General features: G+C 52.1%; 10 protein-coding genes across 10 annotated transcripts; 7 read left to right on the top strand and 3 right to left on the bottom strand.

Moving 5' to 3' along the window:
• Nucleotides 1-343: 343 nt before the first annotated feature.
• Nucleotides 344-3,169, bottom strand: N7510_009123 (uncharacterized protein; the record flags this gene model as incomplete). The annotated part of the gene is made up of 8 exons (XM_056981048.1): nt 344-707; nt 1,301-1,630; nt 1,752-1,954; nt 2,003-2,250; nt 2,305-2,456; nt 2,513-2,704; nt 2,760-2,892; nt 2,968-3,169. The coding sequence occupies 8 exons, from the start codon at nt 3,167-3,169 to the stop codon at nt 344-346; spliced, it is 1,824 nt and encodes a 607-aa protein (XP_056831257.1).
• A 1,849-nt stretch (nt 3,170-5,018) lies between these two features.
• Nucleotides 5,019-5,339, top strand: N7510_009122 (uncharacterized protein; the record flags this gene model as incomplete). Its single annotated transcript, XM_056981047.1, has 1 exon — nt 5,019-5,339. One exon carries the CDS (start codon nt 5,019-5,021, stop codon nt 5,337-5,339), a length of 321 nt encoding a protein of 106 aa, XP_056831256.1.
• Nucleotides 5,340-5,581: 242 nt separating this feature from the next.
• N7510_009121 (U1 small nuclear ribonucleoprotein C) lies at nt 5,582-5,800 on the top strand (the record flags this gene model as incomplete). The annotated part of the gene is made up of 1 exon (XM_056981046.1): nt 5,582-5,800. One exon carries the CDS (start codon nt 5,582-5,584, stop codon nt 5,798-5,800), a length of 219 nt encoding a protein of 72 aa, XP_056831255.1.
• A 1,158-nt stretch (nt 5,801-6,958) lies between these two features.
• On the top strand, nt 6,959-8,710 carry N7510_009120 (MDR family MFS transporter; the record flags this gene model as incomplete). Its single annotated transcript, XM_056981045.1, has 1 exon — nt 6,959-8,710. One exon carries the CDS (start codon nt 6,959-6,961, stop codon nt 8,708-8,710), a length of 1,752 nt encoding a protein of 583 aa, XP_056831254.1.
• A 763-nt stretch (nt 8,711-9,473) lies between these two features.
• Nucleotides 9,474-11,719, bottom strand: N7510_009119 (transient receptor potential ion channel family protein; the record flags this gene model as incomplete). Its single annotated transcript, XM_056981044.1, has 2 exons — nt 9,474-11,287; nt 11,347-11,719. The coding sequence occupies 2 exons, from the start codon at nt 11,717-11,719 to the stop codon at nt 9,474-9,476; spliced, it is 2,187 nt and encodes a 728-aa protein (XP_056831253.1).
• An 873-nt stretch (nt 11,720-12,592) lies between these two features.
• Nucleotides 12,593-12,974, top strand: N7510_009118 (uncharacterized protein; the record flags this gene model as incomplete). The annotated part of the gene is made up of 2 exons (XM_056981043.1): nt 12,593-12,680; nt 12,850-12,974. 2 exons carry the CDS (start codon nt 12,593-12,595, stop codon nt 12,972-12,974), a joined length of 213 nt encoding a protein of 70 aa, XP_056831252.1.
• A 1,360-nt stretch (nt 12,975-14,334) lies between these two features.
• N7510_009117 (S-adenosyl-L-methionine-dependent methyltransferase) lies at nt 14,335-15,718 on the bottom strand (the record flags this gene model as incomplete). The annotated part of the gene is made up of 4 exons (XM_056981042.1): nt 14,335-14,672; nt 14,730-15,178; nt 15,232-15,361; nt 15,418-15,718. 4 exons carry the CDS (start codon nt 15,716-15,718, stop codon nt 14,335-14,337), a joined length of 1,218 nt encoding a protein of 405 aa, XP_056831251.1.
• Nucleotides 15,719-17,538: 1,820 nt separating this feature from the next.
• Nucleotides 17,539-18,828, top strand: N7510_009116 (uncharacterized protein; the record flags this gene model as incomplete). Its single annotated transcript, XM_056981041.1, has 5 exons — nt 17,539-17,691; nt 17,747-18,113; nt 18,174-18,291; nt 18,352-18,416; nt 18,467-18,828. 5 exons carry the CDS (start codon nt 17,539-17,541, stop codon nt 18,826-18,828), a joined length of 1,065 nt encoding a protein of 354 aa, XP_056831250.1.
• A 670-nt stretch (nt 18,829-19,498) lies between these two features.
• On the top strand, nt 19,499-21,412 carry has1 (ATP-dependent RNA helicase HAS1; the record flags this gene model as incomplete). Its single annotated transcript, XM_056981040.1, has 3 exons — nt 19,499-20,788; nt 20,850-21,110; nt 21,161-21,412. 3 exons carry the CDS (start codon nt 19,499-19,501, stop codon nt 21,410-21,412), a joined length of 1,803 nt encoding a protein of 600 aa, XP_056831249.1.
• A 944-nt stretch (nt 21,413-22,356) lies between these two features.
• On the top strand, nt 22,357-27,303 carry N7510_009114 (uncharacterized protein; the record flags this gene model as incomplete). Its single annotated transcript, XM_056981039.1, has 3 exons — nt 22,357-25,596; nt 25,651-27,069; nt 27,142-27,303. 3 exons carry the CDS (start codon nt 22,357-22,359, stop codon nt 27,301-27,303), a joined length of 4,821 nt encoding a protein of 1,606 aa, XP_056831248.1.
• Between the last annotated feature and the right edge of the window lie 461 nt (nt 27,304-27,764).

The raw sequence follows: 27,764 nt of genomic DNA, 5'->3' as shown, positions 1-27,764 counted from the left end.
TGGTTGCACAGTCTCCATCCCTAGCCCTCGTGCTAGACGTCTTAATGAGTATCAGAAAGCTGAAAAAAATACCAATTCATATTTTTTCATATTTTATGCACTACCCAAAGCGGCTTAGCCTATAGTCGCCGTTCTTATCTTGGCATAAAGGCTCTATAAACAATGGAAGAGTATAAGTGGTGACACGGATTCGAGATGTACTGTGTCTGTTATGCACTTCTTTTCTTTATTCTGTAGCCTATTAGCTTCCGTAGGATAGTTTTCTTGAACTTTAGAAGACTAGTATTGCATTACAAGATGACTGGAAACTGGCGAGGCACGATTTCTATGACTTGCCTCTCTTTCACCATACGCCTCCCTCCCATGGCTCTTCACTAACACCCTTGTCCCAGCCATTAGTCTTCCCATCCCAATATTTAGTCTTAATATCTTTTAGGTTCTCCATCTGTGTCCCATCCGCCCGTCCATCTATGGTATGCGCATTAATCCGGGTAAAGTGCACACTCTTGCCTTCATCTGTCTTTTCCGAACCATAATAATAGCAACTCACACCACAGTGAGGACAGAAAGGGTGTGTAACGGTACAGGAGCCGAATTTGTACAACGGAAGTGTCGGCTTCCCATCGTCGTCGCTGCCTTGCGGCGTCAGCAGCCGGAATGAGTCTTTTATCGGCGTCGCAATCAGCAATCCGACTTTGTGGCAGTAGCTGCAATTGCACTTAGCGAGCACGCAGTCCGGGTTTTCGGGGATGGGTTCTTTCAAATTGATGCGGGCTTCATATCTGATAAAGCCACAGTGACAGGAACCTCGATATAGTGGAATGTGCTGCTCCGGGGTGGATTGAGTATCGGGGTTGGCAGACATCATTGACTAGGGGGGAAACGCCTTTTGGGAGTTCGAAAAATAATGAAGGAAGAACAAGAGGATTCAGTCGGGATAGCTCAGCAATTGGAGGGTGTCAAAACTGCTTTGAAGCACTTTGAGGGCTGTTTTTTTGGGCGACAGAAACTCAAATCTAGGATTCGAAAGATTCAGGCGCCAGCGAGGTATTTATGCTCGAGGCCTTGGACCCCGCTCCACCATCCTTCGTATAAATTCAGCCTCATAAGGTCCATGCGTATCGTGGCTACAGCACGTGGCCATACGCAAACCCCAACAATCAAATTCACTTTTCCTTGTTTATAAACCAATATCGATCATTTGATATGTCTCATTCGTGGCATAGATATACTTAATAATTAACTTCTTTTCAAATCATATGCATCGCTTGGTTCCCAAGGTTGTTCCTTCTCCACTGACCGTATGAGATCTTCATGGGCAGGAGTACGGGGGGAGATGTCAAACTTCCACGGAACGGGGTGGCTAATCACGCCGGCCTGAAATTCAGGCTTGACGTCCACCTCCTTGCCGTTTTCGACTATTTTGGTGATATTGAAAACTGTAAGTGACTGAGCGACGCTCAGATATACTGTGTTGTCAGCTAGAATACGACCGGGGCAAATGCGACGCCCGAATCCAAAAACGATTCCGTGAGGATCCATTTCGGGCTCCCGGCCGTCAATGCTTAGGAAGCGCTCAGGCTTGAACACCATGGGGTCATGATATACCTCCGGATCATGAGTGAAGGCCCTGCCATGGCAGTTAGCATCAAAATACTAGCAAAGGCTGGGGAGGACTTCACCAAATGTTAGGCATAACCAAGGAACCCTTAGGAAGGAAGTAGCCTTCATATATATCATCCCCAACTGACATGTGAGGAATCCCCATTGGTGCTACAGGATGCCAACGGAGGACTTCTTTGACGACAGCGTCGATATATGGAAGGCTCGCACGATCCGCCACCTTGGGAAGTCTGCCAGCTCCTAATACTCGGTCAAGCTCGTCTTGTGCTTTGCGCTGCACCTCTGGGTATATGGTCATGGCCAAAAGAAATATTTCAATTGCACAAACAGTCTGTAATTCATCAGCTGGAACTGCATGCCAACCAGAAGCAAATCCTACCGTATCGGCCCCACCCGTATAGAGGGAAGCAGCAGTCCATTTCGCGACGAGCTCTTTCTCGGTTCCAGAGACTGGATATCCCTCTTCTTTGAAAAGATTGGCAAGGTAAGAAGGCTCATGTTTGCCAGCATCCCTACGCCGCCGAACAAAGTCATACGGCTTATCCGCAACGTTTTCAAGGTTTTTCTTCCATTCCCGTGCAATGCGTTTAAAGCTGGCTCCAGGGAACCAGGAAGGAACATATTTCACTACACTAGTTAGAGATCCACATAATTATCTACTAGATTTGTAGAACCACTCACAAGCCGGAATCATATCCACTAGCCAGGTACCCGGTGTCCCAGCGATGGAGAAATGCTCTAGGGCTTGGTTTGCGATATGAACGAGCGGGTCTCGCTTGTGCGGCTCAATCGTGTATCCATATGCAATTTTTAGAATGACAGCTCCCGCTTCCCTAAAAAAAACAGTTCAGCTTTCTGTCCAATGCTGGTTCTGCCTTTTGGCACGTACGTCTGGATGTGCTCTGCAATTCTTGCCTGATCATTCAACACACGAAACAGAAACCGGTGAGCCTCTGTCTCCTGCAAGGTGTTGTACTGGGCCACCGTTGTCTCCGACCCGAGGTAGGGTTGAATGGCTTTGCGATACGCACGGAATCGATCTGAGTATGTCTGCATTGCCAAAATATGCTCCCAGCCCACCCTAGTCAATGGAATTTAAGCGGTTGAAAATGGTAGTACTGCACTCGAGGACTGACAATTCTGATGCAAAGACCAAGTTTGGCCGCGAGGAATATAGTGCAGAGCGTTTAGAGAGAAGCTCTGTCGCGATTCGGGATTCGTTGACAATTACAATGGTCTGGCCCATTACTGTGATAGAACTGATAGGTCCTGAAAACACGTGAGTGTGTCAATTGAAGGACATAGTCCATACGGATTCACGTATTGCGCTCGTAGTGACCCTACCATAGAGGTCCTTGTGCTTCAACCAGTACGTCCAATCTTTCCCTCCCTGAGGCGGCAGATCTGAGATGTTACCGATAATTGGCTTCGGCGATGGGCCCGGTGGCAGCGGCCCATTAGCCTTATTGCGCGTGAACAGGACTTTGGTGGCATAGAGCAGAAGCGCTCCTATTATCAAGCTCAAAAGCAAAAAAGAGAAGGACATGGCGACCGCAAGGGGATTGGAGATGTGACCGGGTTGAATTGAAAGAAAGGAGCTACTAATTGCAAATGGCAATTGCTGACACTCTTTTAATTTCTTCCACCCGTAGGGCCATTGACCTTTTGCAGGAGCCTCTGAGGGGGTAAGTTTTCCCCCCTCGGTTGCCCACCGGTTCCGCACCACTCTACATAGCCCAAAAGGCCAGGGATGATGAATGAGATTGTACGGAATAGACTGCGAACTTCGCAGTGATTGGCAGACCAGACTTCTGGGATTGAGTGTTTCCACGTCATCCTTGTTTGTTTTGGACTTGGCAAATCAACCCAGAGCGCGTGCGGGGGTACGAGGAAGCCAAGAGGGTGGCCTGGAACGCCGACTTCTCAAATCTGGACACTGGCGAGAACATGATAGAGAGCAACCCTCTCTGACCAACTATCTTCCACGCTGGAAGCCAATATGCGCCTTATATGCTGCGCACGGGATGAATCCCCGCCGCGGGTAGAGCCGTTTTTCTCACGGTGGGTCAGCTTGCCATCGTGGCGCCATACCGACGCGAATGACAGTGACTATCCACAGAATCTCAAAAGTTTACTGCACACACCATACCGGTGAGGCCAACAGACAGTGCAACGATTCTGGGTGATGAAGCGGACCAAGCCCGCACGTCTCTAACTAGGATGTATCCGCTACAGATGGTGACAGACGCTAGAGCGACGGCTTGTTTAATGAACAAAGGATATATTGGTAAACAACAGGTACGTGATAGGTGAAATGATAGGGCACTGGTTTAACTTTTCATCAATGCTTTTACTTACGCTGTCAATAGTCACTCAGTCAAATGATTGTGGGCGAGAAGGAACTAATAGTATTGGCTAGACTCCGATAATCAAGTGAGTTGAGAATAAGACGACTAACTAGCATCAGGAGGATATATCCCGACCAATGCCTGTTGTGCCACGAATGATCCTTCCCTCAGGCTCCGGACCAACCGTGGCGTATTCAATCCCTTTGGTTCTTCAGCCCACTTTGAGCACTGCTCCCTCGTGCTTTATGGCCAAGATCCTGACGGTCAATAAATATTATTTGAAAAGAATATTTGGAATGGTCGCCCAGGGTTGTTCACGATATGCAGTCTCGACGATATTATCGTGCGATAATTATCGCAGAGACTTTAGTCTAACGATACGATATACGATAATGAAAAAACCTAACGATATCGCATCGTGAACAGCTCTAGGCCATATTACTTAAATGTGTCTCGCTGATTCTTGGTTTGAGAACGAATGTCATCCTTGACTAAATAGCTTTTGAGCTTGGTGTCTGAGACGGATGTAGATCAAGCCCGATTTTGCCGTGGCTCACCGCCCTAACCACTTTGAGCAGTTGACCACCAGCGAGTCTTGCCCCTTCTCCTGCTGCAGCTTCCACACTCAAGTTTTGCTTCATTTCTCTGCTGGAACGACTATCCTTAACTTGCCGTCGCACCTCGCTTCCTGATTGCGTCCTCCCAACACCGCCGCTTCTCCCGAACGGGATTTTCCTCCTCCCGCGTCGACAGCAAAGCCCGTGTAGAGAAACGGACAAGATGCCGAAATATAAGTACCCCCTCATTCATCAATACTTGGATCTGCAAGCTGACCTTCACTGCACTCTTCTGTAGGTTTCTTCTTTCTTCTCCCCGCGAACGACCGAGCTGTGCCGTATCAACCTGCCTCTGCGAGAGCGCAATGCGACAAGTCCCCCTATGAAACCAATCAACTTGCAATAGCAACCTATGTGAAGTTGGCAGAATACTGACGTATGTGTTGGATATATAGGCGACTACTGCGATGTCTACCTCACGCACGACTCGATGAGCGTGCGCAAGGCGCATAATTCAGGCCGAAACCATTTGCGGAACGTCGTGGAGTACTATCAGCGTACGTCTTTTGAGTGTGCCCCTCGCCATTTTTCTTGGAGGAATACAGAATTATTCTCGAACTCGGCTGACAGTTCGTTCACAGAAATCGGTCAGGAAAAAGCACAGTCGGTCATCGATTCGATCACCTCTTCCTACGCTGCTGAGGGACAACTTCCTCCGAATCCCGCCCTCGCTCCGCCGGGAGCATTCCCGCCGCCATTCGGCTTTCCTGGTATGATGCTACAAGCTTGCTTTTTCGTAGAAGCATACTGACCTAGCTTTCCTCAGGTCAACCAGGTCAAGTGCCTCCGCCCTTCGGAATCCCTCCTCCAGGTGCCCCCGGAGCTCCAGGAATGCTGCCTCGTAGGTTTTCTTACCCTCCACACCGTGAATATTTTGTCTGACACTCGCTCAATAGCACCGGGTAGCCATGGTCTTCCTTTCCCTCCGCCATTCCCCCCAAATGCCAGCGGCACCCTCCTACTGGAGGTTTCCCGCCACCACCCTTCCCCAACATGCCCCCCGGTGCAGGATTTCCGCCGCCGCCAGGTGGCTTTCCCCCAAACTTCCAAATTCCCCCTCCTGGTGGGCCGGGCGGATTCCCTCCCCCGCAGATGCCGGATCAGCACGGCCAAGGCCCTCCTCCCGGCGGACCTGGCTCACGTGGGCCGCCGACTGGTCCCCGGGGCTCAGAAGGATACGGTCCACCTCCGGGATCAGGAGACAGGTGGTGATGGTCTCTTTGTTTGGTGTTTCCTGTTTGGGCTAGGTGTTCCTGCTTTCTTTTTTCTTTTCGCTTCCGTCTCTATATCGTTTTCCGTTCTTGCACTTCTTCCTTCACTGAATACCCGCTCCTCTACCCGATGCCAATACTGGGAGAGAGCACTAACTGTGAAGCTTCCTTCTGGACTGCCTTAAGGACGGAGTCTGGTATGAATAGTCGGGATCAAAACATGACGTTTTCAAAGGCAAGGGTTGAATTGAGGGGGTGTCAGATGAAAAAAAAACATCATACCTACGGTGTTGAACTTTCCACTACTGCTGTATAATACATACGATCATCCCTTGACTACGGAATGGAAAATATTTAGAAAGCGTCTACTCGCAGTGCCATGTTGGCTGTTGCGACTGTATCAAAATGTAGTTGCAGGGAATTGCTATCGTAAGATCGATATTCCAATAGGTACTAGACTTGCAACTTTATCCTTCCTTCCCTCCTAAGGTTACATGTATGAGCTCCCCGTTTTAGCTTTGATTTCATGTGGCCCCTGGGGACATCACCGAGTTTTGCAAACGCCCTGGTCGGAAACATGGCTGAGAGATGGTTGTCCCTGCTTTCCCCGAAGGCTTGGAAATCATGCATGTATCGACTCCGAATGAGTCATGATCGCTAAGAAGGAATAATTAATACGGCCCAACGGACGAAAACCAACGGACGATCATGATCGCTAAGAAGTAATAACTAATCCAGCCCAACGGACGAAAACTAATGGACGAAAAGTAACGGACGAAAACATGTCCGTTGTTGCATCTTTGCTATTGATGAGGGGCTTGATTGGGTAAATACGTAGCATGACTTTCTGATTCCTTGGGTGGTTCCAATCATCGTTCTGGAATTTTCAGGGCTCGATCGAGGTCTTGGCTCGGGCCAACAATCTTGCCGATCGGTGCTTCCATCAACTATAACGGCGGAGCTAGGCTCTAAGCCCCTTTAATTCCGTTTGGGACCCCGGAAACGAAGAGAATTTTTCGTCCGGTGGTATCAGATATGATCAGTTCCAAGTCTGGGAAAAAGGGACCGCTCTTAAAATCCATGGTTGCCCCCACTTCTGGAAAACTTCTCTTCTAAGCACCCACATCCTCATTCCTGCGGCTCGTTCATACAGACAGTCATGGATAGCGAGGCTGCCTCCACGAAGGTGCCTAGTATGGCACCGTCGGAGAAGAACCTAAATGAGAAGGCTGTCTCAGTAGCATCATCCCGCCGCTCATCCACACAATCCCCGCCGCTGGAGAATATCAGAACCGCCGCTTCAAATGAAGGCCGCGGGGATGCCGCTCCAATCGAGCAGACCATCAGCCAACAGCGCCGGAATAACGAAGCTGGAAAGGATTATCCAACAGGTCTGAAGCTAGCAATCATCATCATCGGTCTGGAGCTGGCGGTGCTATGTGTCGCCCTCGACAACACAATCATCGCTACAGCCATCCCACGCATCTCAGACGACTTCCATGCTCTGAACGACGTGGGCTGGTACGGATCGGCCTACCTCCTCACTGTCTCGGCCTTCCAGCTCTTCTTCGGCCGCTTGTACACCATCTTCAACATCAAATGGATCTTCCTGATTGCTCTAGGCATTTTTGAACTCGGCTCCTTAATCTGCGGTGTCGCTCCAAGCTCCACGGTTCTCATCGTCGGCCGCGCCATCGCCGGCCTTGGCGCTTCGGGGCTTTTCTCAGGCGCCTTGATCATCCTCGCACATAACACCCCTCTCGAAAAACGCCCCCTCTACACCGGCCTCATCACCGCCGTGTACGGCATCGCTAGTGTGGTCGGCCCGCTTCTCGGCGGCGTGTTCACTGACCACGTCACCTGGCGCTGGTGCTTCTATATCAACCTGCCTCTCGGCGGCGTCACCGCCGTAGCGCTGCTTTTCTTCCTCAACTCGCCTCCTCAAGCACCCATTCAGTCCCGGACGTGGCGCGAGACTGTCGCCATCTTCGACCCGGTGGGAACCGTCCTGTTCCTACCCTGCATCATCTGTCTTCTTCTCGCGCTGCAATGGGGCGGCACGACATACCCATGGAGCGACGGGCGGATCATCGCGCTCTTCGTCGTCTTCGGCGTCCTCGTCCTTGCATTCATCGCAGTTCAGTTCTGGGCCGGCGACAACGCAACAGTCCCGCTCCGCATCGCGAAACAGCGCAGCATTGCCTTTGGCTGTTTGTTTGCCGTCTGCATTGGCGCTTCCTTCTTTATCATGGTGTACTACGTCCCGATCTGGTTCCAGGCGATCCGCGGCGCGTCGGCTATGCACTCCGGTATCGATACCCTGCCCATGCTGATTGCAGTCACACTCGCTAGCATCTTTGCTGGTGCGACTGTCTCGATTCTGGGGTACTACACCCCGTTCATGTATGGCTTCGTCGTGGTGGGATCCATCGGTGCGGGCCTGATCACGACGTGGACAACCGACACCTCGACTGGCAAGTGGATCGGATATCAGATTCTCTACGGTTGGGGAATAGGAATGGGTCTACAGCAGACGCTGGTCGCGGCACAAACAGTGCTGCCTTTATCGGATGTGCCAACGGGAACGGCGCTCGTTGTGTTCGCGCAGATGTTCGGCGGCGCGTTGTTCGTCAGCGTTGCGGAGAACACGTTCACGAATAACCTCGTCTCGGGACTCGAGGGGGTTCGGGGCATCGACCCCAAGGCGGTGATCAGTATGGGCGCCACCCAGATCGGATCCCTGATCAAGGACCCGGGTGTTTTGCATACGGTCCAGGTTGTTTATAATGACGCTCTCATGAAGGCGTTCCAGGTTGCGCTTATCATGGCCTGCTTGTGTCTGCTTGGTGCGGCTGGTATGGAGTGGAAGAGTGTCAAGGGTAAGAAGGCGGAGGTTGCACCACCGGCTTAGACGGGTCAGGTTTCTTTTCAAGAATGGAGTGGGCATCATATTCTTCGGTATAGAGTGGTTGGATATGTACGGTCTCGCTAATAGATCAACTCAACTCAGGAAGGAGCACGGAGTTTGTTTTCAAAGGTGTTTCGTCAAGTGGTGAAACATATACTATGTACTTAATAGCTTAATAGCTTAATATTCGATTTTGATCGTCAGTCACCTCTGGACCAGGGACTCCCAACTCTACACTGCGTAGAAATATGCTACAGATCTACCAACCAGCACTAGGATGCCATACGCAAGATTGAACAAAGCAGGAAGATTCTTATTTCACTGATAACTGTGAAGCCCACCAAACAACCAAGGCCGATCTCCACATCCCAAAATGCAACAGGAACGCCGAGCGGTAGGTAGTAGAGACAAGGAAAAGTACACGGGCCACAAGGGCCGTACGAGCGAGAAAAAAAAAGAAAACAGAAAGAAAAAAATAAGGAAGGTCAGGCGATAAAATGGGGTTGGAAAAGATATGGCTCACACCAGAAATGGCAGGCCAGGTAGAAAGGAAAGCGGAAAATGAATTCTACCGAGTCGGTGGCGGTAGACCCAGGAACACGACACAAAGGACAGAAAAGAAGAACGACGATACCGGACCCAGAAGAGAGGATGGCAAGTGAGAAGATTCATAGACCACCGCAGTCTCGCGCTAAAAACAACACATATCTTCATCTCAGAGGATTTTGGGAAATACCACAAAACAAGAAGACCTGAGACCACAGGTTTAGTGGTCGTACCCAGCTCCTCGTTGCCATGGGCTTGAGTTGTTTTGAGCTCTGTAGGTTGTCGTCAGCGCCGACGCGCCCACGGGGCCATCGTAACGAGGCGAGGGCGAAGCGGCCCGGTACTGGTCGTAGCCAGGAGGAGGACCGCGGGTGCTGGGGAAGAGTGGCACCGACGGGTCCACGGGCGACGCAGGAGGCTGGCGAGCGTCGTGGGGGTGAACGCTAGCGCCATTTCCACTGGAGATGGACGCATGGTCATCCTCAAACGGGTTGTTCTGGTATCCTCCCTTGGGCTCGTTGCGGGCAGTCGCACCTAAGGCATCCAACTCGGTGTTTAGTTGAGTTTGCGACTTGATGAAGGAGCCACGGTCATCCCGCATCGGCTGGTACCGGGTATCCGGGTTCTTCGAGAAGACGGCATAACCCGCAGAAATCAGAACAAGGATCAGGAGGACCAGAGCAAAGACTGCGTTGTAGACGAAGAAGATGACACCCATAACACCGGACACCATGCCGGGCGGGTTGAATACATCGGAGAAGACGAGAAGGAAGATCGCGTTGAGGAAATTGACCGCGGCAATCGAGATATTGAAGACGTTGGTCTTCTTATCCATCCATGGGCGGAGAACGGAGACACCGACTAGCATGCCTGCCTCAAGAATCACTAGAGCCACGGTCTGAACGACAGGGGCGGGCTGGCTCAGACCAATGAACATTCCCTTGATCAGAATGTAGAATAGAACTGGCACAACAAAGTAGTATGCCGTCGCACGGTACTGGACGTAGAGGAAGCCCCACTTGTTCAAGGAGGTAGGATCCGAGTATAGGATGTAGGCCGGGTTCTTGTGAAGCATCACCGAGCGCTTAGCCAACCGAATGACCTTCTGTGCCGCCCATCCAAGCACGATTAGCAAGGATAGGAACATCACCGCCGCCAAGACGACCTCAGCGGGCGAGTCCCGCTGAGTAAACTCCCACATGCAAAGAACAACCATTTGCGGGAAGCCAATCAGCGACAATCGGAATAGAATGCCACGAAGGACCACCTTCCAGCCATTCCGGAAGTCTTGGAACTTGTCACTCTGCATCTTACCATGCTTAACAAGCAATTCGCAGATCCACTTGAAGGAGGTGACGATGATTATGACAATGACGACGAAGACCACAAAGAAGATGAGACCAGTTAGGAAGACGTTGGTTTCCTCGATGTTAGCCTTGAATCCAACACGACCAATACCCCGGACAACGACGAGTCTTTGGGTGCCCGAGTTGTCCCTTCTCATCAGATAGGAGACCCCTCTCTTAGCGAACGACACCATAGTCTCCATCATCGGGTCAATCACGTCACGCTTGCGACGCTTCAGAACCTCGACCGAGGTGGTCGAAAGTTTCGACAGTAGAGTCGTGGGAGTTCCACCGGTGGATCGTTGATACCAGGTGCAGATCGTTTCGAGAAAGTCCACATGGATGATTCCCATACTCCACTGGAAGTTCTGGGTCCATGATTCCACAATCGGGGGCATATGAACGGAAGTCATGCCCATCATCGCCTGGCCCTGCATGAATCCGAAAAGGGAGAGCGCATTAGCCGCGACGTGGGCCGCCGTGTTGGAATGTCCTAGCCCAGAAGTGATGGCGGAGGCTGCTAAGCCTAGACCGGAGATAATGGCGGTAACCCAAGCAACTGATTCTTGGTAAACAGTTTTGCCGTTAGAAAGCGAAGCTTGCACACAGGCAATCTTTTCATTGGTTTCCTTGCTAAGAAGGACGACCTGCACGACCGCATCGAGATCGGGAACGGTGTAGGCAATACCTTACAAAGATCATTCGTCAGCATATTGGAATTTTGAGGAGCAAAGATGCATGACTTACTAGGAATGCCTTGAATTGTCGACTCCGGAATCGGGATATGAATGGGGGGAGGATTGATGGCACCTGCGGGCATCGGACACAACTGCACACCCTGGTCCTGGAAGGAGCAGGGATCGATGGTCTTCTGCACGATTGTGTAGCCATAGGCAGTGAGAGAAAGATCAGCCAGGATCTTACCCTTGACTGCCGACACGCCTTTGAAATCTACCTCCAAGGTTTTGTTTCCGGGATAGAACATCACGTGGAAGTAGGTTGCCGTAAAGTTGCTGCTCTCCATGCACACACTGAGCGCATCGGACTCGATGTAATCGACCGCTGACGCCAGCGGCGCCAGGAAGGCGACGAAGTAGGTGAGAAGCGATATTAACCGCATGATGGCGGATTGTGATTAGGGGTTGACTTGCGAGTCACTGGTGGGAGGGACGAGGAGGGAGGGGGGGGAGGGTGAGCGAAGAATATGACAGCCGGTGCCGGGTACTCCAGAGTACCACGTTGCGAACGGCCGGATGCGGAAGTCTCAGGATATGATGGGCTCTGCCAGTGCGGTGGGCCAGACCCGATGCGAACGATATCCGAACGGATCACACCACGAATCTGGAGTGTCTTTATTTCCCTTCCAAGTCGATGCTTATCGCGGGGGGTGATGGTCACTCTTTCACGGCGTCATCGAACGGCCGAGTCGAACAAAGATCGGAGTCGCGAGGTGGACAACGGACGCAGAGTATAGAACGAGAGTCGTCGGACGCTAGCGGTCCCAGGATGGGCGGGGGAGGTTACAGGCCTTTCTCGAAGCTGGTAGTGGAAGCGAGTGAATGGCGACGGACCGTCCGGGAAGGGATGGAAGGTCGCAAGAGCGGCAGATGACCAAGGGGGTGAGGGAGAATGGGCGAGCGTTGACACACGACGAGTATTCGCCAGGAGTGTCGATCAGGAGGAGCAAAGAAAGAGAGAAGGGCGAGCGAGGGGATAGACGGATGAAGCAGGGGCGTTGTTTAGATTTTGTTTGGGGGGCAAAAGTGAGGGAGCGAGAGCGAGTTGGATTGCGAAGATTGTCAGTCTCAGGCACAGGAATGTGTATTGCAGACCCGTATTTTTACCGAGGCGCCCCTCCCACCGCCAATCACCGTGGAGCAGCGCCGTATGGCATAGCGCCAGCCACAGACACCCTGGTCCTTTTTCTTCATTGTATCTTCTGGCTCGATCGGTAATTCCAGTATCTCACTGAATCATGATTATTCTGCTAAAAATGGCCCACTACGGCACTACGGTCTGGTATACGCGCGTCCTGGACTGGACCCCGGAAGCGGATGATGGAGCGTGGCGGGCTCGAGCGGGTCAGTGACGCCTTGAGATTTGCAGGCCGGGGATTATCTCAGCGGTACCAGAGGAACTGTGGTGGTGGGTCGGTACCATCAAGACCCGTTCGCGGTTGACATGGTCTCCACCCGGTATCTCTTCTGCCTGGTCTCCCGCACTGTTGGCATAACTAATTACCCTGAAGAGCGAGTCTTGAATCCTACAACTCGTCGCAAGAAAGCGGAGCTGTACAGATGCTGTCTGTGCGAGAGCAGTGGAGGATGAAGTCGCCTTCAAAGCAGATCGAGCCGACCGACAGTCAGTCCTATTAACTACAGAGGCTAGCCGTTAGCCTACCCGGGGACATGGAGTCTAGATCGTCGAATGGGTGAACGGATTGGAATATTCTTTGAGAACACCTCTGTGGATGTCACTAACTACATAAATCCACAAGATGTCTGACAAAAAATGAAGTTCACGGCCACCGGCAGTAGTGGTGGACCTGGTGGTACAGGGGAGTCGCCATCTAATTTACCGGGGACTTGCACAGCCTCCTTGGCGACTACGACGACGTGCGTGCGACTTCCTGCCGAGAAGTCCAGGCTGCGATGATACTCTACGCATTATTCAGGGGAACGCCATTGTCAGACGAAATGTCTCGGCCATTCAACCGGGCGTTCTAGAGACACGACGATACCTGCGTATAGAACATCGAATACACCACTAACTTACGAGGGGCGATGATCCGCGGCGGAGAGTGCGCGTCATGACGTCGGGCTCCGTGGTCGGACAGCAACACCGTATGGAGGGTCTTCACACCATGAAAATGATCCCTTTGTATCTTGGGTATAGCAGTCCCGAGGTGGTCGCATGATCGGAGCATGGATCAGGGGACTGACCTCAGCATCTGACCCATGGGTGCTCACGGGTTATTTTTGGCTCTGAAAATTCGGTGTCGCTGACTGTACCCCTAGCTCGGCCCGGATCAACTTGGGCCACCACTCCCCACCGAGCAGCATTAATAATAGTTCGATGCTCCTGTAACTAACTTTAACTAGAACATCTGTGGCTGAGCAAAACGGAATGCCTAACTTGGCATTATTGTCTTAGTGAGAACCGCCTTCTATTGGATAAGCGAGATTCAGATACTATGAGTGGAGAAGGTCCAATGGCCAAAGAATAATCTGTCTCAGTTAATGATTCTATCGTTCCAGCGGTTCCAGCGATATGCTGGTCACCAAAATTTCCACTGAAGGAGTGAGTTCATACATACAGTAGTCGGTAATTGCACTTTCTGGGTGGACATTGCCCCACATCATAGAGTAGTTCGTAGTATCGAGGGCATGAAGCTTTTCTCACTACGATCTCCCCCACTTGTGTTTCTTTCCCATGTTGAATATAGGATTTTCTTAACGAGGTCGAATAAACAAGTCAATAAGCTATCTAATTCATGTCCTCTGCAAGCTAATTGAATTGTATCGTAATATTGGTGACGGTAAACCTGCCACCTCGGGTAGCCATCGGCTCTGAGGTCACAGGGTGGGCCGCTCACTGAGCATATACGTCTAGAGCACAGTATAGCGAGTCGCCCTAAAGTAAGAACCGTTACATTGATTTAAGAACAAATTAGATATTAACGTTTGTCTCAGTAGGGCTTGTAACACCTGCTCTCTGTACCTGTCTCTCTAAGACCTAATTGCAGTGACCATTTGAAACGTCCGCGACCTCAGCTTCAATGACCATCTCATACTCCTGAGGGTCAGGCCAGAAGTTGACAATTTTAAAGCCAGCATCGGTTAACAGCCTCTCCCACGCACCTTGGGTCCGCTCGGAAGCTGACAGTAGCGACATCATGTTCACGTCCATTGTAGTTTGGCTAATGCTCGCTCCTGTTGGCGGAAGAACAATATCATAGACGAAGAGCTTGGAATATCCCTTTGCCATTGCATCTCTGGTATTTTCTAGCAGTTGCTTAGCTTTGTCGTCTGGCCAATCGTGAAGAACCGCGTGCATAAAGTAAGCACGGCTCCCTGCGGTGTTGGGTATTAGCAGGCAGACCCGATTTTCAAAACCAAGCTGTCACTTACCTTTCACAGGTTGCGGCAAGAAAAAGTCATGGGCCATAGCTGTGATCTTTTTATTGACCTGAGCATTGGCGATCACTTCTGGAAGGTCTTGCAAGACTAGCGATCCGGCAGGAATATCCGGATGCTTGGCATGCACATAGGAAATATCGATCCCGGTGTTTCCACCGACATCAACCACGAATGCAGAACCATTGTCCAACTTGGCACCATCCAGCAGTCTGTTTGTATCGTAGACCTTAGTCCACGGAGTCTTCCATGCTGTCCATGCCTCCATATGACCGGTGAAAGATTCGAAGTAAGCGGGGCTTTTCTGCAACCGTCCAAAGAAGTTGAGACCGTCCGGGTCACTGTCCGAGTGGTTGTTCACATTAACATCTGTAGGTTCCTTGTAGGAGATCTTGGCTAGGTATGCCGGCAGGTTATGACCAGCCGCAATGTATTGGTTTGTTCTGGTCAAAATGTCAATGTGGCAGATGGGCCTGATAGCTCGGAGTATACTTACGCAGCTTGAAGAGAGGCGCGAACCTTGGTACTCTCATCGCCGATAGCGTACGAGAACGGAGTCGGCTTGAATTTGTCTTCTGCTGTCTCCTCGACCACATTGAAAGCTGCCAGTAAGCGGAAGAGCCGACCTGTACACGCTTCGTGAGCCTTCACTAAACATGCTAGTGTGAGGATAAAGGCTTACGCAGCAGGTTTGTATCGATGTTGGGAGACGTCAACTTGACCAGCTCGTCGAGATTCTGCTCACCACCTCCAAGGCCAGTCCAGGATTTCCACAGGCCCAAGTCGATGCATGTCTGCAGTGCGGCAAAGACGACAGGATGTTCAAAGCAGAAGCCCCAAGCGCGCTCATAGGGGGATTCCACCCTGGCAAGCAGTCGACGTGCAGCGGCGCGTACTTGTAGCCGTTCGATTTCGTTGCCGCCAAACGCGTCGGGCTGAACAGCATCAAGAGCGGCAATAATTTCTTTAGTTTGAGCAGGCATATTGAAGTTCCAATCTTGAATTCTTAGGTTCAGAGGAAGAAAAATATCATATTCAACCACAAAGGCATGAGCTACGATATATATGCTAAGATTTGACCTTCCACTACAGGTTAATTCAAGGGTAGTGATGTTCAGAGGGGTTCCTTTAACTTAATGGCAAATCGTTTACATTATTAGGGTATCCAGGAGAAGCTAACGGTACTTTTGAAAGCCGAGCCCTCGCCAATACAAAACGCACAGCCCTCCATAAAACTTAAACCCCGCCAAGCGGCGCCGGTGTGTCAGCGCCATTAGAGCTGTCAATTTATAGCGTAAATTGGAGCTGTCAATTGCTTCCTCGGGGACATGTCTTTCCTAAAACGTTTGCCCCGGGAGCCTTAATGTGAAGAGTTCGTGTCTTAGCCGCGCTCCACGAGGTGGGATATACGTGCGTTAATATGTGAGTACTCGGGGCGGTAGCTTAACCAGAGCCCATTCTCACGAGCCATTGGGTTCACTGTCGACCTTAAGAGGTGGAGAGCTTCTCTACAGGCAGCCTTATCAACGAAGATTATTGTAGCAACTGCTATTCTCGGATTCCGGAAGTTTACCCCCGAGCGAAAAGTGAATTGTGCCTAGTTATCCCTATCCGGGAAACTGGGTCGTCCTTCGGCTATTCCAACGCAAGTCTAGACATCGAGGAACAAGGACCGAGTGGGGAGGAGTAAACATCCTGGCAGGCTACCTTGAGTTGAACGCCAACAGCATGAACTGCTGGTTTCTACTGATTCACAGATCTCTCAATTTCATTTGCCACCCATCACAACAAGACGGCCGACGATGTGTGCTCCTTTGGACTCAATGGGGAAGGTGACCGGTTAGTTGATGTATCAAATATTGCGAGCGACTTTAGCTGCAGAAATACCCCTTGGCCGTTAGAGCTAGGACCCGCAGGCGGAACTGTGCAATGTCAGTGGTTGAATTGTCTTATATTAGTCCGAGGACCCCCTCTAGACTCTGGTATTATCATCGCACGTTTCCTGTCAGAAGAGCTTCTGGTGGTGGGGCTGTGGCTTGAAATGCCCTTGTTAGATCCTTGTCGGCTCTACAGAGGACAATGCTCAAACCCCTAATTACTGTACTTTTGCTTCGGACAAGTGGAGGTAATAGTGTCATTTCACAGGGTTACTCTAGTTTCAGATAGTTCAAACAGGCATGTTGATCCTTGACACCTCTACCGGGAGTAATGCTAAACTCCAATTAATATACTTCGCCTCGGACAAGGGGGGGTTGTTTGATTTCCTAGGGTTTGCTCGAGTCTATAGTAGTTCAAGCAGACTAGACGACCATGGCAGGGAGGTAATTCAACTATTGTGTACTCCTGAATCTGTTGCGGGCCCGTTATGACCCCTAGCCGACTCTCTGGGGAGCTGTACGCAGACTACAGCCAACGTTACCTTAAAAGGATATGCACTGGCTGACAGGCACGAGGCACCGACAGGCACGAGGTGCTCGTGTCTCTGGCACATCATTACCATAACCGGCGGTGACAGCTTTCGGGGAAGTAAGCCGACGGGGCTAGACTTGATATCCCAGGATTGACGAAGGGGTTGCTTGAGTCCTTCGCAGCCTGGCTCTAACTGACATGTCAAATTAGAACGGTATAGTGTACTTTTGCTTTGGATCGGCGGCAGGAGCTGATATTGTTCAATGTACAGGACATGAGATCTTCTATAATAATACATCCAAGGCGGCATCTTCTCGTCTTGGTGAGCCCTCTTTTCCTCCACCACGGAAAACTCTTTCTTTCTAACCGTGAAATTATTGCCATTGCTTCCAACATGAGCGCATACGGCGGCTTAGGGCCCATGACCAATGCAGTCCTTTGGGTGGAGGTCGTTATCGTTATTGTCTTCGTGGCGCTACGGCTCTATACGCGAAAACAGATTCTTAACTCTGTTGGCGCTGATGATTATCTGGTTCTTATTGCCCTTGTGAGATCAACAACCGCAACTCCATATTGCATTTGGAAAGACTAATGTGCTGAAGGTTCTCCATATCACTTACACTGTCTTCGTCACCGTGTCGAGTGTTTATGGCCTAGGAAGACTCTACGCACAAGTCGGTGATCCAGCCACCTACTTCACAGCTGTCAAATATGAAGTGTTTAGCCAAGTGGCTGGTCTAATGGTGATCGGTGTCGGCAAATGTGCCGTCGGCGTCTTCCTCCTTCGAATTGTGCGAAATAAGATCCAGATTTGGTTCATTTGGAGTTTCCTTGCGGCCACCATTGTCATCACATTGTTCGCCAGCATTACTGTTGTAATACAGTGCTTGCCAGTGCAGAAGACTTGGAATCCAACTGTCAAAGGAACATGCTGGCTCGACTTTTCGAAGGTTGGTTTCACTGTGGGATGTGAGTGCCGCTACGCTGCCGCGGATTGGGTCCATAAAAGCTAAGCCTGTCATCTTCTAGCGTGGTTTGTCGCCGCCGACTTTGCTTTTGCGATTCTCCCATGGTTCGTTATCTGGGATCTCAACATGAAGCGCAAAGAGAAGATCACCGTTGCCTGTGGTCTTAGTCTTGGGGTCTTGTAAGACTAAATACACCCACCCCCACTCACTTGGGCAGACATCTGACGGGAATACTCTAGCGCTGGAATATGTGGCATCGTCCGCACCGTCGCTCTGGGAGGCTTGAATGCATCTGAGTATATCTGTATGTTCCCTCGACCCTTACCAACAGTGGTGGAGCTAACCCAACTCAAGATGATACAGTGCCAATGCTCATCTGGTCCGCTACGGAAAGCTGTGTCACGATCATGTGCTCATCAATTCCCGTTCTGCGTCCTCTCTACCTTCGCCTCAGGTACGGCAAGGATAGCCAGAACGGCTCCTCTGGTAACACATCCTACAAATTGCCCCTTTATGGCAGTGGTCGAAAATACGGCAGACTTTCGAAATATGGCAATGACATCTCAGCCATCGAACCGAAGATATCTTACCAGAAACCACCTATGCAGCATAAAACAAACAATGCTAGTGATGAGACTATTGTTCGGGGGGCTGCAGGCATCGAGAGGACGGATGAGGTTATGGTCAGCTGGGAGCGACCTGGGAGGAATGGCTAGAGAGTGTCAGGTCCGTTGATTGATGTTCTTTTGCCAAATTGTCTTTTAGCATATATAGCTTGGGTCACGGGGCCGTTTTTCATTCCTATCGTAAAGTGAAAGGAGTCATGCAGATGAGGGGCCTGCATATATTGCTGCAATATATATATCGTGGCGACCTATGATCAGCATGTTTAAGTCCGCCGAGTATAAACCATTCCGTTCATACAAACACTTAAAGTGATAATTTTCAAGTAGAGCCTTTTAATTTTAACACCGGTGCTTTGTACTTCTTCATTCAACGTTCCGTAAGATAGGGTGGATAAGCCAGATGAATACTTGTGTTGGAAACGATTTAATGCACAATAGGGTGCTCTTCAATGTAATAAGTTGTTTTAAAGGATCAAAAATCACCAAACCTTCGTGTTAATTGTGAAAATAATCTGATATTTACCCGAATTTGATCCACTGTAAAAATCCCATATTTGACACCCCTAAAGCCAGGCATGAAATATAATCTTCCTATCAGCACGTGATGTGGAGTTTTGCCAGCGAAAAAAAAAAGTTGTTCCGCCTGGACTTTCGATTCGCGATCGACTTGAGCGAGGCAATTTCCTCCACACACCCGACTTTTTGCATTATCACCTGGTTCATTTGACCATATTACTCCATTGCCGGACTAAATCCCACAATGGCCGGCCCTGTCGACGCAAAGTCGATCTCCAAGAAGCGGAAGAGAAAGCACGCCGCAAAACCTGCGACAGATGATGCCCCGAAGCCGGCGACCGAGACCGATGCAAGCTCACCCGCGACCGTGAAGAAAACTACTGCGCCTGTCACAAAGGCTGCGGTTGACAAGTCGGCCAAAAAGCGCAAAGTGAGCCAATCGCCTAGCGACGACGAAAGCGATGATGACGAGCACGCCGAGGAGCAGGCAGAGGCCAGCGACGAGGAGGAGGAAGTCTCAGCGAATGGAAATGGCGCTGCTTCGGATCTTCCTGCCATGAATGACGTTACCCTTCCTCAGACGGGCGCCGAGCTGCAGAAATTCACGGAGCTGAATCTTTCGGAGAAGACCATGCAGGCGATCAACGATATGGGATTCGAGACAATGACCGAGATCCAGCAGCGTACTATTCCTCCACTGCTGGCAGGACGGGATGTTCTTGGTGCGGCCAAGACGGGTTCTGGAAAGACTCTGTCGTTCTTGATTCCTGCCGTGGAAATGCTGAGCGCACTGCGATTCAAGCCTCGGAATGGTACTGGTGTCATTGTGGTCTCTCCTACCCGTGAACTGGCGCTCCAGATTTTTGGAGTTGCCCGAGAACTTATGGCGCACCACTCGCAAACGTATGGAATTGTCATCGGAGGTGCCAACCGACGGGCTGAGGCAGACAAGTTGGTCAAGGGTGTCAACCTTATCATTGCCACTCCCGGCCGTCTTCTTGATCATCTGCAAAACACACAGGGATTCGTGTTCAAGAACCTCAAGACCCTGGTCATCGATGAGGCGGATCGGATTCTGGAGGTCGGATTCGAGGATGAGATGCGACAGATCGTGAAGATTCTACCGTCGGAGGAACGCCAGACCATGTTGTTCTCTGCCACTCAGACCACCAAGGTCGAGGATCTGGCGCGGATATCCCTGCGACCCGGTCCGTTGTACATCAACGTCGACCACCGCAAGGAACACAGCACCGTGGAAGGCTTGGAGCAAGGCTACGTGGTCTGCGAGGCCGACAAGCGCTTTTTGCTCCTGTTTTCGTTCCTCAAGCGTAACCTGAAGAAGAAGATCATTGTCTTCTTCTCGAGCTGCAACTGTGTCAAGTACCACGCCGAGCTCCTGAACTACATTGACCTGCCCGTTCTGGAGTTGCACGGGAAACAGAAGCAGCAAAAGCGCACCAACACCTTTTTCGAATTTTGCAACGCCAAGCAAGGCACTCTGATTTGTACCGACGTCGCCGCTCGTGGCTTGGATGTTCGTTTCCCGCGTCCCCCCCCTTTCTTCTTCTGAACGCTTGCTCATTTCTTGATGATAGATCCCCGCCGTCGACTGGATCATCCAGTTCGATCCCCCCGATGATCCCCGTGACTACATCCACCGAGTCGGACGAACCGCCCGCGGTGCCGACGGCAAGGGCCGCAGCCTGATGTTCCTGCAGCCGTCCGAGGTTGGGTTCCTGAAGCACCTGAAGGAAGCCCGCGTGCCCGTCGTCGAGTTTGAGTTCCCCGCGTCGAAGATTGTCAACGTGCAGTCTCAACTGGAGAAGCTGATCGGCCAGAACTACTATCTTAACAAGGTACGTTTGGATTTGTCTTGGCTTTTTACAATACTAATTACTCCGTTTAGTCGGCCAAGGAGGGATACCGGTCGTACCTCCAGGCGTACGCCTCCCACTCGCTGCGGTCGGTGTTCGATGTGCACAAGCTGGACTTGGTGAAGGTGGCCAAGGGCTTTGGGTTCTCTACGCCGCCGCGGATCGACATCCAGCTGGGTGCTAGCCTGAGCCGGGACAAGAAGCAGCAGCAGCAGGGCCGGCGCACGTACGGCAGCCAGCCGAACCACAAGGGGCTGAAGTTCAAGCGGAAGTATGATGATTGAGTCACCAAAAGCATTTTCTTTGCGGCGTTTCATGGATATTTGAGTATAATGGAAGTCTGTACAACCTATCCGACATTCCTGCACACATACATACTTCGTAGAATAAAGCCATGTGGGCACGAGGATATCTCCCACGTGACACGCGCCAGCCCCAAAATCATCACTGTGATGAGTTGGCAGGCGCTGGGGCCAATTGATGGACGGTCGCCCGGGCGACCGCGACGAACCGGTTCTTGGTTGGTGCGGGTCGGACGGGGGCATGCGGTGTGACGGGCTGTGTCAGTGTCGGGATTCAGTTGTAGTGGGAGCGGATAGTCAGAAAGCCCTGTGTAGTAGACCGACTCCGGCCAGCGAACCACGGAACCGCAGCAGATCCCGTTTGTTTACCATCACAAGTACTGTTCAGGTACTCTTTGTATGGTGGGCCCCGCCCCCAGGAACCTGCCCGCTACCTCGGGTGCCAGCGCATCCAGCCATCTTCTTTTCCCTGCCTGGAGGCTGGGCAGTTGGACCCTCAAGCTTTCATGCATTCATCCATCCCTCCTTCTTTCTCTCCGTCTCTATCCCTCGCGTCTCTGTTCTTTCTTTCTTCCCTCCTTCCCTCCCCCAGCCCCGGCCCAATCGTCTGGTCTCATTGAATGTGAGGGATCGGCGCACCTGCTCGTTCGTCCCCCCCAGACCGACGTTGCTTTTTCCTCTCGCCTCTCCCCTATCTGTCATTTTCATCTCTTCTCTACACCATTCAGGTGCTTGCGCTGGTACGCCTCAACTCCCGTTAAATCTCAATACCCCCGGGGATCCTCTCAACCCGTCTTCTCCCTCCCTCTCCCCCCCTCCACACACCGCACCTCGTGTCGACCAGCCCGGGACCAACCCTCCTGCATCCCCCCTCTATCGGCTGCAACAGAGCATGCGATTGTGGGCCTGAAGACGCCGTCTCCATCATGGGGGTCGACACCCGCAAACCGATCCTACCTGCTCCCACGGAGTCTATTATCGATACCGGCGACAGCGCTGAGGGTACAGACTTAGCAACTGACCTTTCTCGCCGCACAGACAAGACGTCGTACTCTATCCCAGACGACGGCAGCCCGGTTACGGTCTCCACTCGTCGCCATCGGGACCGCGACGACTCCAAGCTGTCTCACTCGCACCGGGACTCGCAGACCTCTCTGCTGATCGAGTACTTCGAGGGCGGCAAAGGATCAGGCGCTGTGGTCTCCCGTCCCAGTGTGCGAGTTCGGGTCACACCCTCATCCGCTAGGAAGTCCAAGGACCGCCGAGAGCACATCCAGATAACGGAGTCCGGCTCCAGTCGAAAACCGTCATACACCCGGCGTATCTCGCTGACGCCATCGTCCAAGCAGAAGAAGCTGTACGAGGCGGATGACCAGAGCGTCAGCTCCTCCAATTCTGCCGTGGAAGAGGGCGACCAGTCCTCCCCTCGGCGTCCGCCAGTCGAGATCGAATTTGTCAACAACAGAGACCAGGGAAGCGAGCTTTCCACTGTCTCGCGTGACACCAGATACATGCCTGTCACCTCGGACGTCTCGACCATGCCCCCAGACAGCATGCTGGAAGGCGCCTCGTCGGCCGGTCCGCGACGGAAACGCAGCCAGAGCCTCGAGCGAGGTTCGCCCCGCGAAGACAAGGGATTGCTCAAGACGCCATCTCGACAAAGAAGCCGCAGCCTGAGCACAGAGCGGATTGCGCACCTAGCAGCGGAAAAGCTCAGCGGATCGCCTCAAGAAGCCTCCAGCGGCAAGCACCGAACCAAGAGCGGCAACAAGGATTACTTGGAAGCTGAACCAAAGCTATCCCGTCGACGACGCCATGCACACAAGGATGAAGACATCGTCCCCAGTGCCGAGTCGAGTCTTTTGAGCACATCTGCGGTCTCCTCAAACCGCAGATCCGACCAGTACTCGATTCGATCCGGTGCCTCCAAGTCCTCCATCAACAACCCGAAGCTACTCGAAACGGTCGAGGATGCCATCCGAAGATTGATTCTGCCCGAGCTCAAAGAGCTCAAGAAAGATCAGAAGGTCATGTCGAACAAGTCCAGGTTTGACCGCGAAATGACAACATCCTATTCGTCTACCAGTTCCAGAGATGAGTTGGGCCGACGCCTCTCGAAACATGCGAGCGCACCGGATGTCATGAAACCGAAGGTTGTCTTGAACAGGAACAGCAAAGATGAAGGCATCATCCTTGCGGGCGACTCTATCCGAAGCAAGGAGCGCAAATTGAGCAGAGGCAGCGAGATGTCTGATCCCGCATACCTGAAGGTGGCCAATCGACCTGAGCTCACTGAGAGTGACAAAATTCGACGACAGCGGAGCAAAGGTCTTCGCGATGCTCATGCTGCTGGGCTCGTGGCTACGGCTCTGACGGCAGCTGCACTGAACCATCACGACTCCAAATCCAGTCTTGATAAGAAGGAACGCCGGAGGAAGAAGAGCGGCTCTCGGAAGAGCAGTGGAAGCTTCGACGAGACCGAGCTGGTCTTCCAGAAACACAAAGTGCCTCCCATGCCCATGCGCAGCGAAATCGATTCGGAATTGACCCGCGACTCTCTCCTCTCCCAGCGTACAGAAAGTCCCACTCCTCGTAAGAAGAAGTCACAGGTGGAGGAGGTCCTTCGAGGTTCGCCAAGACAGCTTTCAATGTCTCCGAAATCCCGCACTCCGACCCGAGCACCTCTTAATACTCTGGGTATGCGTCACAACAACCAGTCGTCTCACAACATCTCGACTCACAGTGGCTCAGACCGTGACTTGCGTGCGAAGAGCGGGTCCCCTGGCATTGATGGTGGTGATTGGGCCATTGCTGCAGCCGCAGCAGCCAATCTCCTCGATGTTGCCCAGCCGGGACATCACACGCCAGAGGGCAAATATTTTGACGAGGGGCCTGGTCGAGGTTTGAGCCCAATCCAGAGCGTTGCTAGCGACCACACCGAGACACATGTTACGCATTATCAAGCCCAGCATGAGAAGCAGGCTGGTTATGAAGGCCGGCGAGATATTGAGCCCCGGCTTTCCATCGGCTCCCTTTCCTCGGCACCCAGCACCAACCTCGCTAAAGATGGCCAGGCGGGCCCTGCCTTCCCTTTTGAACGGTCACTTCGAGCCTCGGAAGAGGGCATGTACGGCCCTGACGACGACGCCAGAAACTCCATGCTCACTGACGCCGACAGCGACGTTCACTACCTTGACAAGATCAAAGAGGGCCAACATGTCGCCGACGGTGCTGCAGCCAACCCTGAGTTTGTCCATCCGGTGGGAATCGAATCAGCCGTTGCCTCCTTGATGGAACCTTCTGTCCTGGAATCGCCATCGACCCAATCTGGTAATCGGTCGCAGAGCGACCTGGTGGAACGAGGAGTCAGTCGCAGTCCGGAGAAGCCAGCTAGCGAGGGGTACCGTAGCAGTCCCCTGAAACAACGCCAGGATGCTTCCAGTCCCGATGATACTTCCTTCCCACGACGTATCGGAGCCACCTCGCCCCCGCAGAGTGTTACCCAGTCTATCGAAGAACTTGATGAGGCTGCTCTCCTTGGTGCTGGTGCAGCTCTTGCAGCCCGTGGAACGGAGAGTCCGGTGGGAGATGGAGCTCGCAGCCTAGACTCCGAGTCTGAAATAAACACGAACCCCTCAATCATCCAGGGTCCCATTGGCGACGTCACCCAGCGAAGCAGAGACCATTGGGCGTACGATTCTCGCTCCCCCGATCGAGTTCCCTACTATGAATCTGCTGCAGCCCAGGCCACTGGGCTTAAGAACCTGAGCTCCGAACAGCAGCGAGGACTCGATGCGGAATACTATCAGACCGCCAAAGACATTTTTGGTGACGATGGTGTGTATGGGCCAGACGACCATGCTGCGGCTCGACAGTTGTTTGGTACGCCACCGGGAGTCAAGGATGAGGGCTATGTTTCGGCTGCCAATCCCATGTCTCCAAGCATCGGCACTCCCAAGCAAGGCACTCGAGGCGTTGGCGGCCTGGATGCTGCGGGTATGGATGCATTTGGCAGCCCTGCTTCGGCAGATGATGCTTTTGTGCCCGGTCACCAGAGACACCTGAGTGGTTTCTCCCATGGTGTTGACTTGCCTCTTTATGATAGCGCAACCGGCAGAGGCATCGAGAGGATCCAGTCCCAGGACATCGTTGCTCTTATGGATCATGTAAGTTGACTTCCTCCGTTTCATTATTCTGAAATTGCTGACACACTCTTCCAGCTCACCGTTCGTGACGCGCAGCGTAATGCAAGAGATACCGAAATCCTTGTCACTCTGGTCCGAAGTGCAGCGGAAATGCGCACTTCGTTTGAGCAGATGAAGAAGTTCATTGCTCAGCAAGACGATCTTATCATGGAATCCAGCGACAAGCAACACGAACGCACTCAAAAGGCACTCGGTGGACCTCGGCCTTTGCCTCCCAGTGGGTCCAGGTCCCGTGGGCTGAACATGGAAGATGGCGAAGATATGCAGTCGAAGCGCAAGAGTGTCTTCAAGCGTGCGCTCAAAGGACTGAGTCTCAAGTCAGGCAATGACTTGACCAAGATTGAGGGCATGCTCGAACAACTACTGGAGGAGGTCGAGATGCTGCGGGCAGAGCAAGGCCTGGGCCCTCGCAATGGTGCTGCTGGCTTGGCAGGTCTTGACCGGGACGACTATGAGCCAACCGGTCCTGGCGCGACAACTCCGACAAAAAGCCCTGCTGATTATTTGTCCAATACCCCTCGACCAACCAATGGACAGCGCAGAGATTCGGATCGGGTTAGTCCTGTTCATCAGGAGGACGACGAGGACGTTGAGCTCGATGATGACGACGTCTATATGACTGAACATCTTCCTGTACAAGAACCAATTCGTCATGAGAGAGCTGGATCTTTGCCACTGCCGCTTTCCACGCCTCCTCGGAAGCCAGTGCCTTCGGGTGTTCGAAGCACCGAGACAACTCCCCAAACAGCCGATAAGTCACGGAAGCACAAGTCGAACAGCTCGTCGATCTTCCCCAAGATCTCTCGCTGGTCCAAGACCACTGCTTCAACCTTCAGCGACAACTTCCGGAGCAGCATGCAGCCAGGCCGAAAGGAACGTCCTTACTCGGAGGTGTCTCGCTCTGGGTCTGATCTCGCGGACGATGTCTATAAGGCTGACCATTACGATCCTCGCGGCGACGACCGCATCCGGTCCACGTATACATTGGACGACCACCTGCAGCAGGAGAACCGTCCGCCTTCGCCGTTGGTGCCATCACAGGTCTCTGAGGCTCCCAAGTATCGAGCACACCGAGGAAGCCTTGATCTCAAGCATCCTCAACCGCGACAGGGCCCCACCGGCCGATTCCAGACGCACCTGGAGTCCCAGGCTCAAACGTACGGGTCTCCTGTGTCCCCGACCTCCGAGCAGTGGGGAGGCTCAAATCCCATCCTGGCCGCAGTCCAACCAAACCAGAACCGCTACAGCGGCGTCAGCGGCGGCAGTCGACTGTCTCCCATTTCGGACACGGGCTTTTCCGAGACGAGTTCTCGCGCCACAGGACCGCCCCGACCCCCAAAGGTCAAGGATGAAGGACCTCTCATCCCTGAACGACCTCCCAAGGTCCAGAAGGATGAGACCGGTGCTTATGGAGGAGACCGTATAACTTCACGGGTATGTATTCCTTGTCATGCCACTTCATCCATCCAGATTTACGGTATTCAAGACTAATATCAATCCCATCAGAGTTCCGCAATGCGCCCCGTCTCCCAGCAAGCGACACCCCCAACCCGCAAACCAACGGGTCCTCGTCCCCTGAACTCCAGCGGCACGTACAGCCCAAGCAATATCAAGCGCACGCGCTACCGAGGTAGTCCGACGCAGATCGACTATGAGGACGACTATTGAAAACACACCGCGTTATGATCGATAATACCCTGGAGTGTTTTTTCCTCTCTCTTTCTTTCTATCTGCCTATCTAGCGATTTTTTGTTTCTTATGACAGTGATGACCGTACATCTTCGTGTTTTAGCCGTTGCCTTCCCGTCCGCCCCTTTTTCTGAGTGCAAAAACTTTTTTGAGTTACATTTCTTTTCTGTTAATAGGCATGGGGACGAGCGGGTGATCTATGTTATGTATCTTGTCTGGTGTCTATCTTTCTTCGTCGTTGACATATTTGAGAAGTCTCTTGATGTTACATCTTCAGTACAGACTTTGTTTTGTAGATAGGACCATAGAAGTTGTTGATAATTAGTGGGTTCCTGACGCAAGGCATTTCGTCCTGATCTACGTAGCACCAATTCCTCCTACCTGGTCAATGCATCTAAAGCGTGTCCTTAAAAGAGTGTATCCACAGTTCTCATAATGAG

This window comes from Penicillium lagena (assembly GCF_028827675.1).
Source record: "Penicillium lagena strain IBT 129212 chromosome Unknown utg000006l_segment0_segment0, whole genome shotgun sequence".
Classification (NCBI taxonomy): Eukaryota; Fungi; Ascomycota; class Eurotiomycetes; order Eurotiales; family Aspergillaceae; genus Penicillium; species Penicillium lagena.
This window is presented reverse-complemented; position numbering and strand designations above follow the sequence as displayed.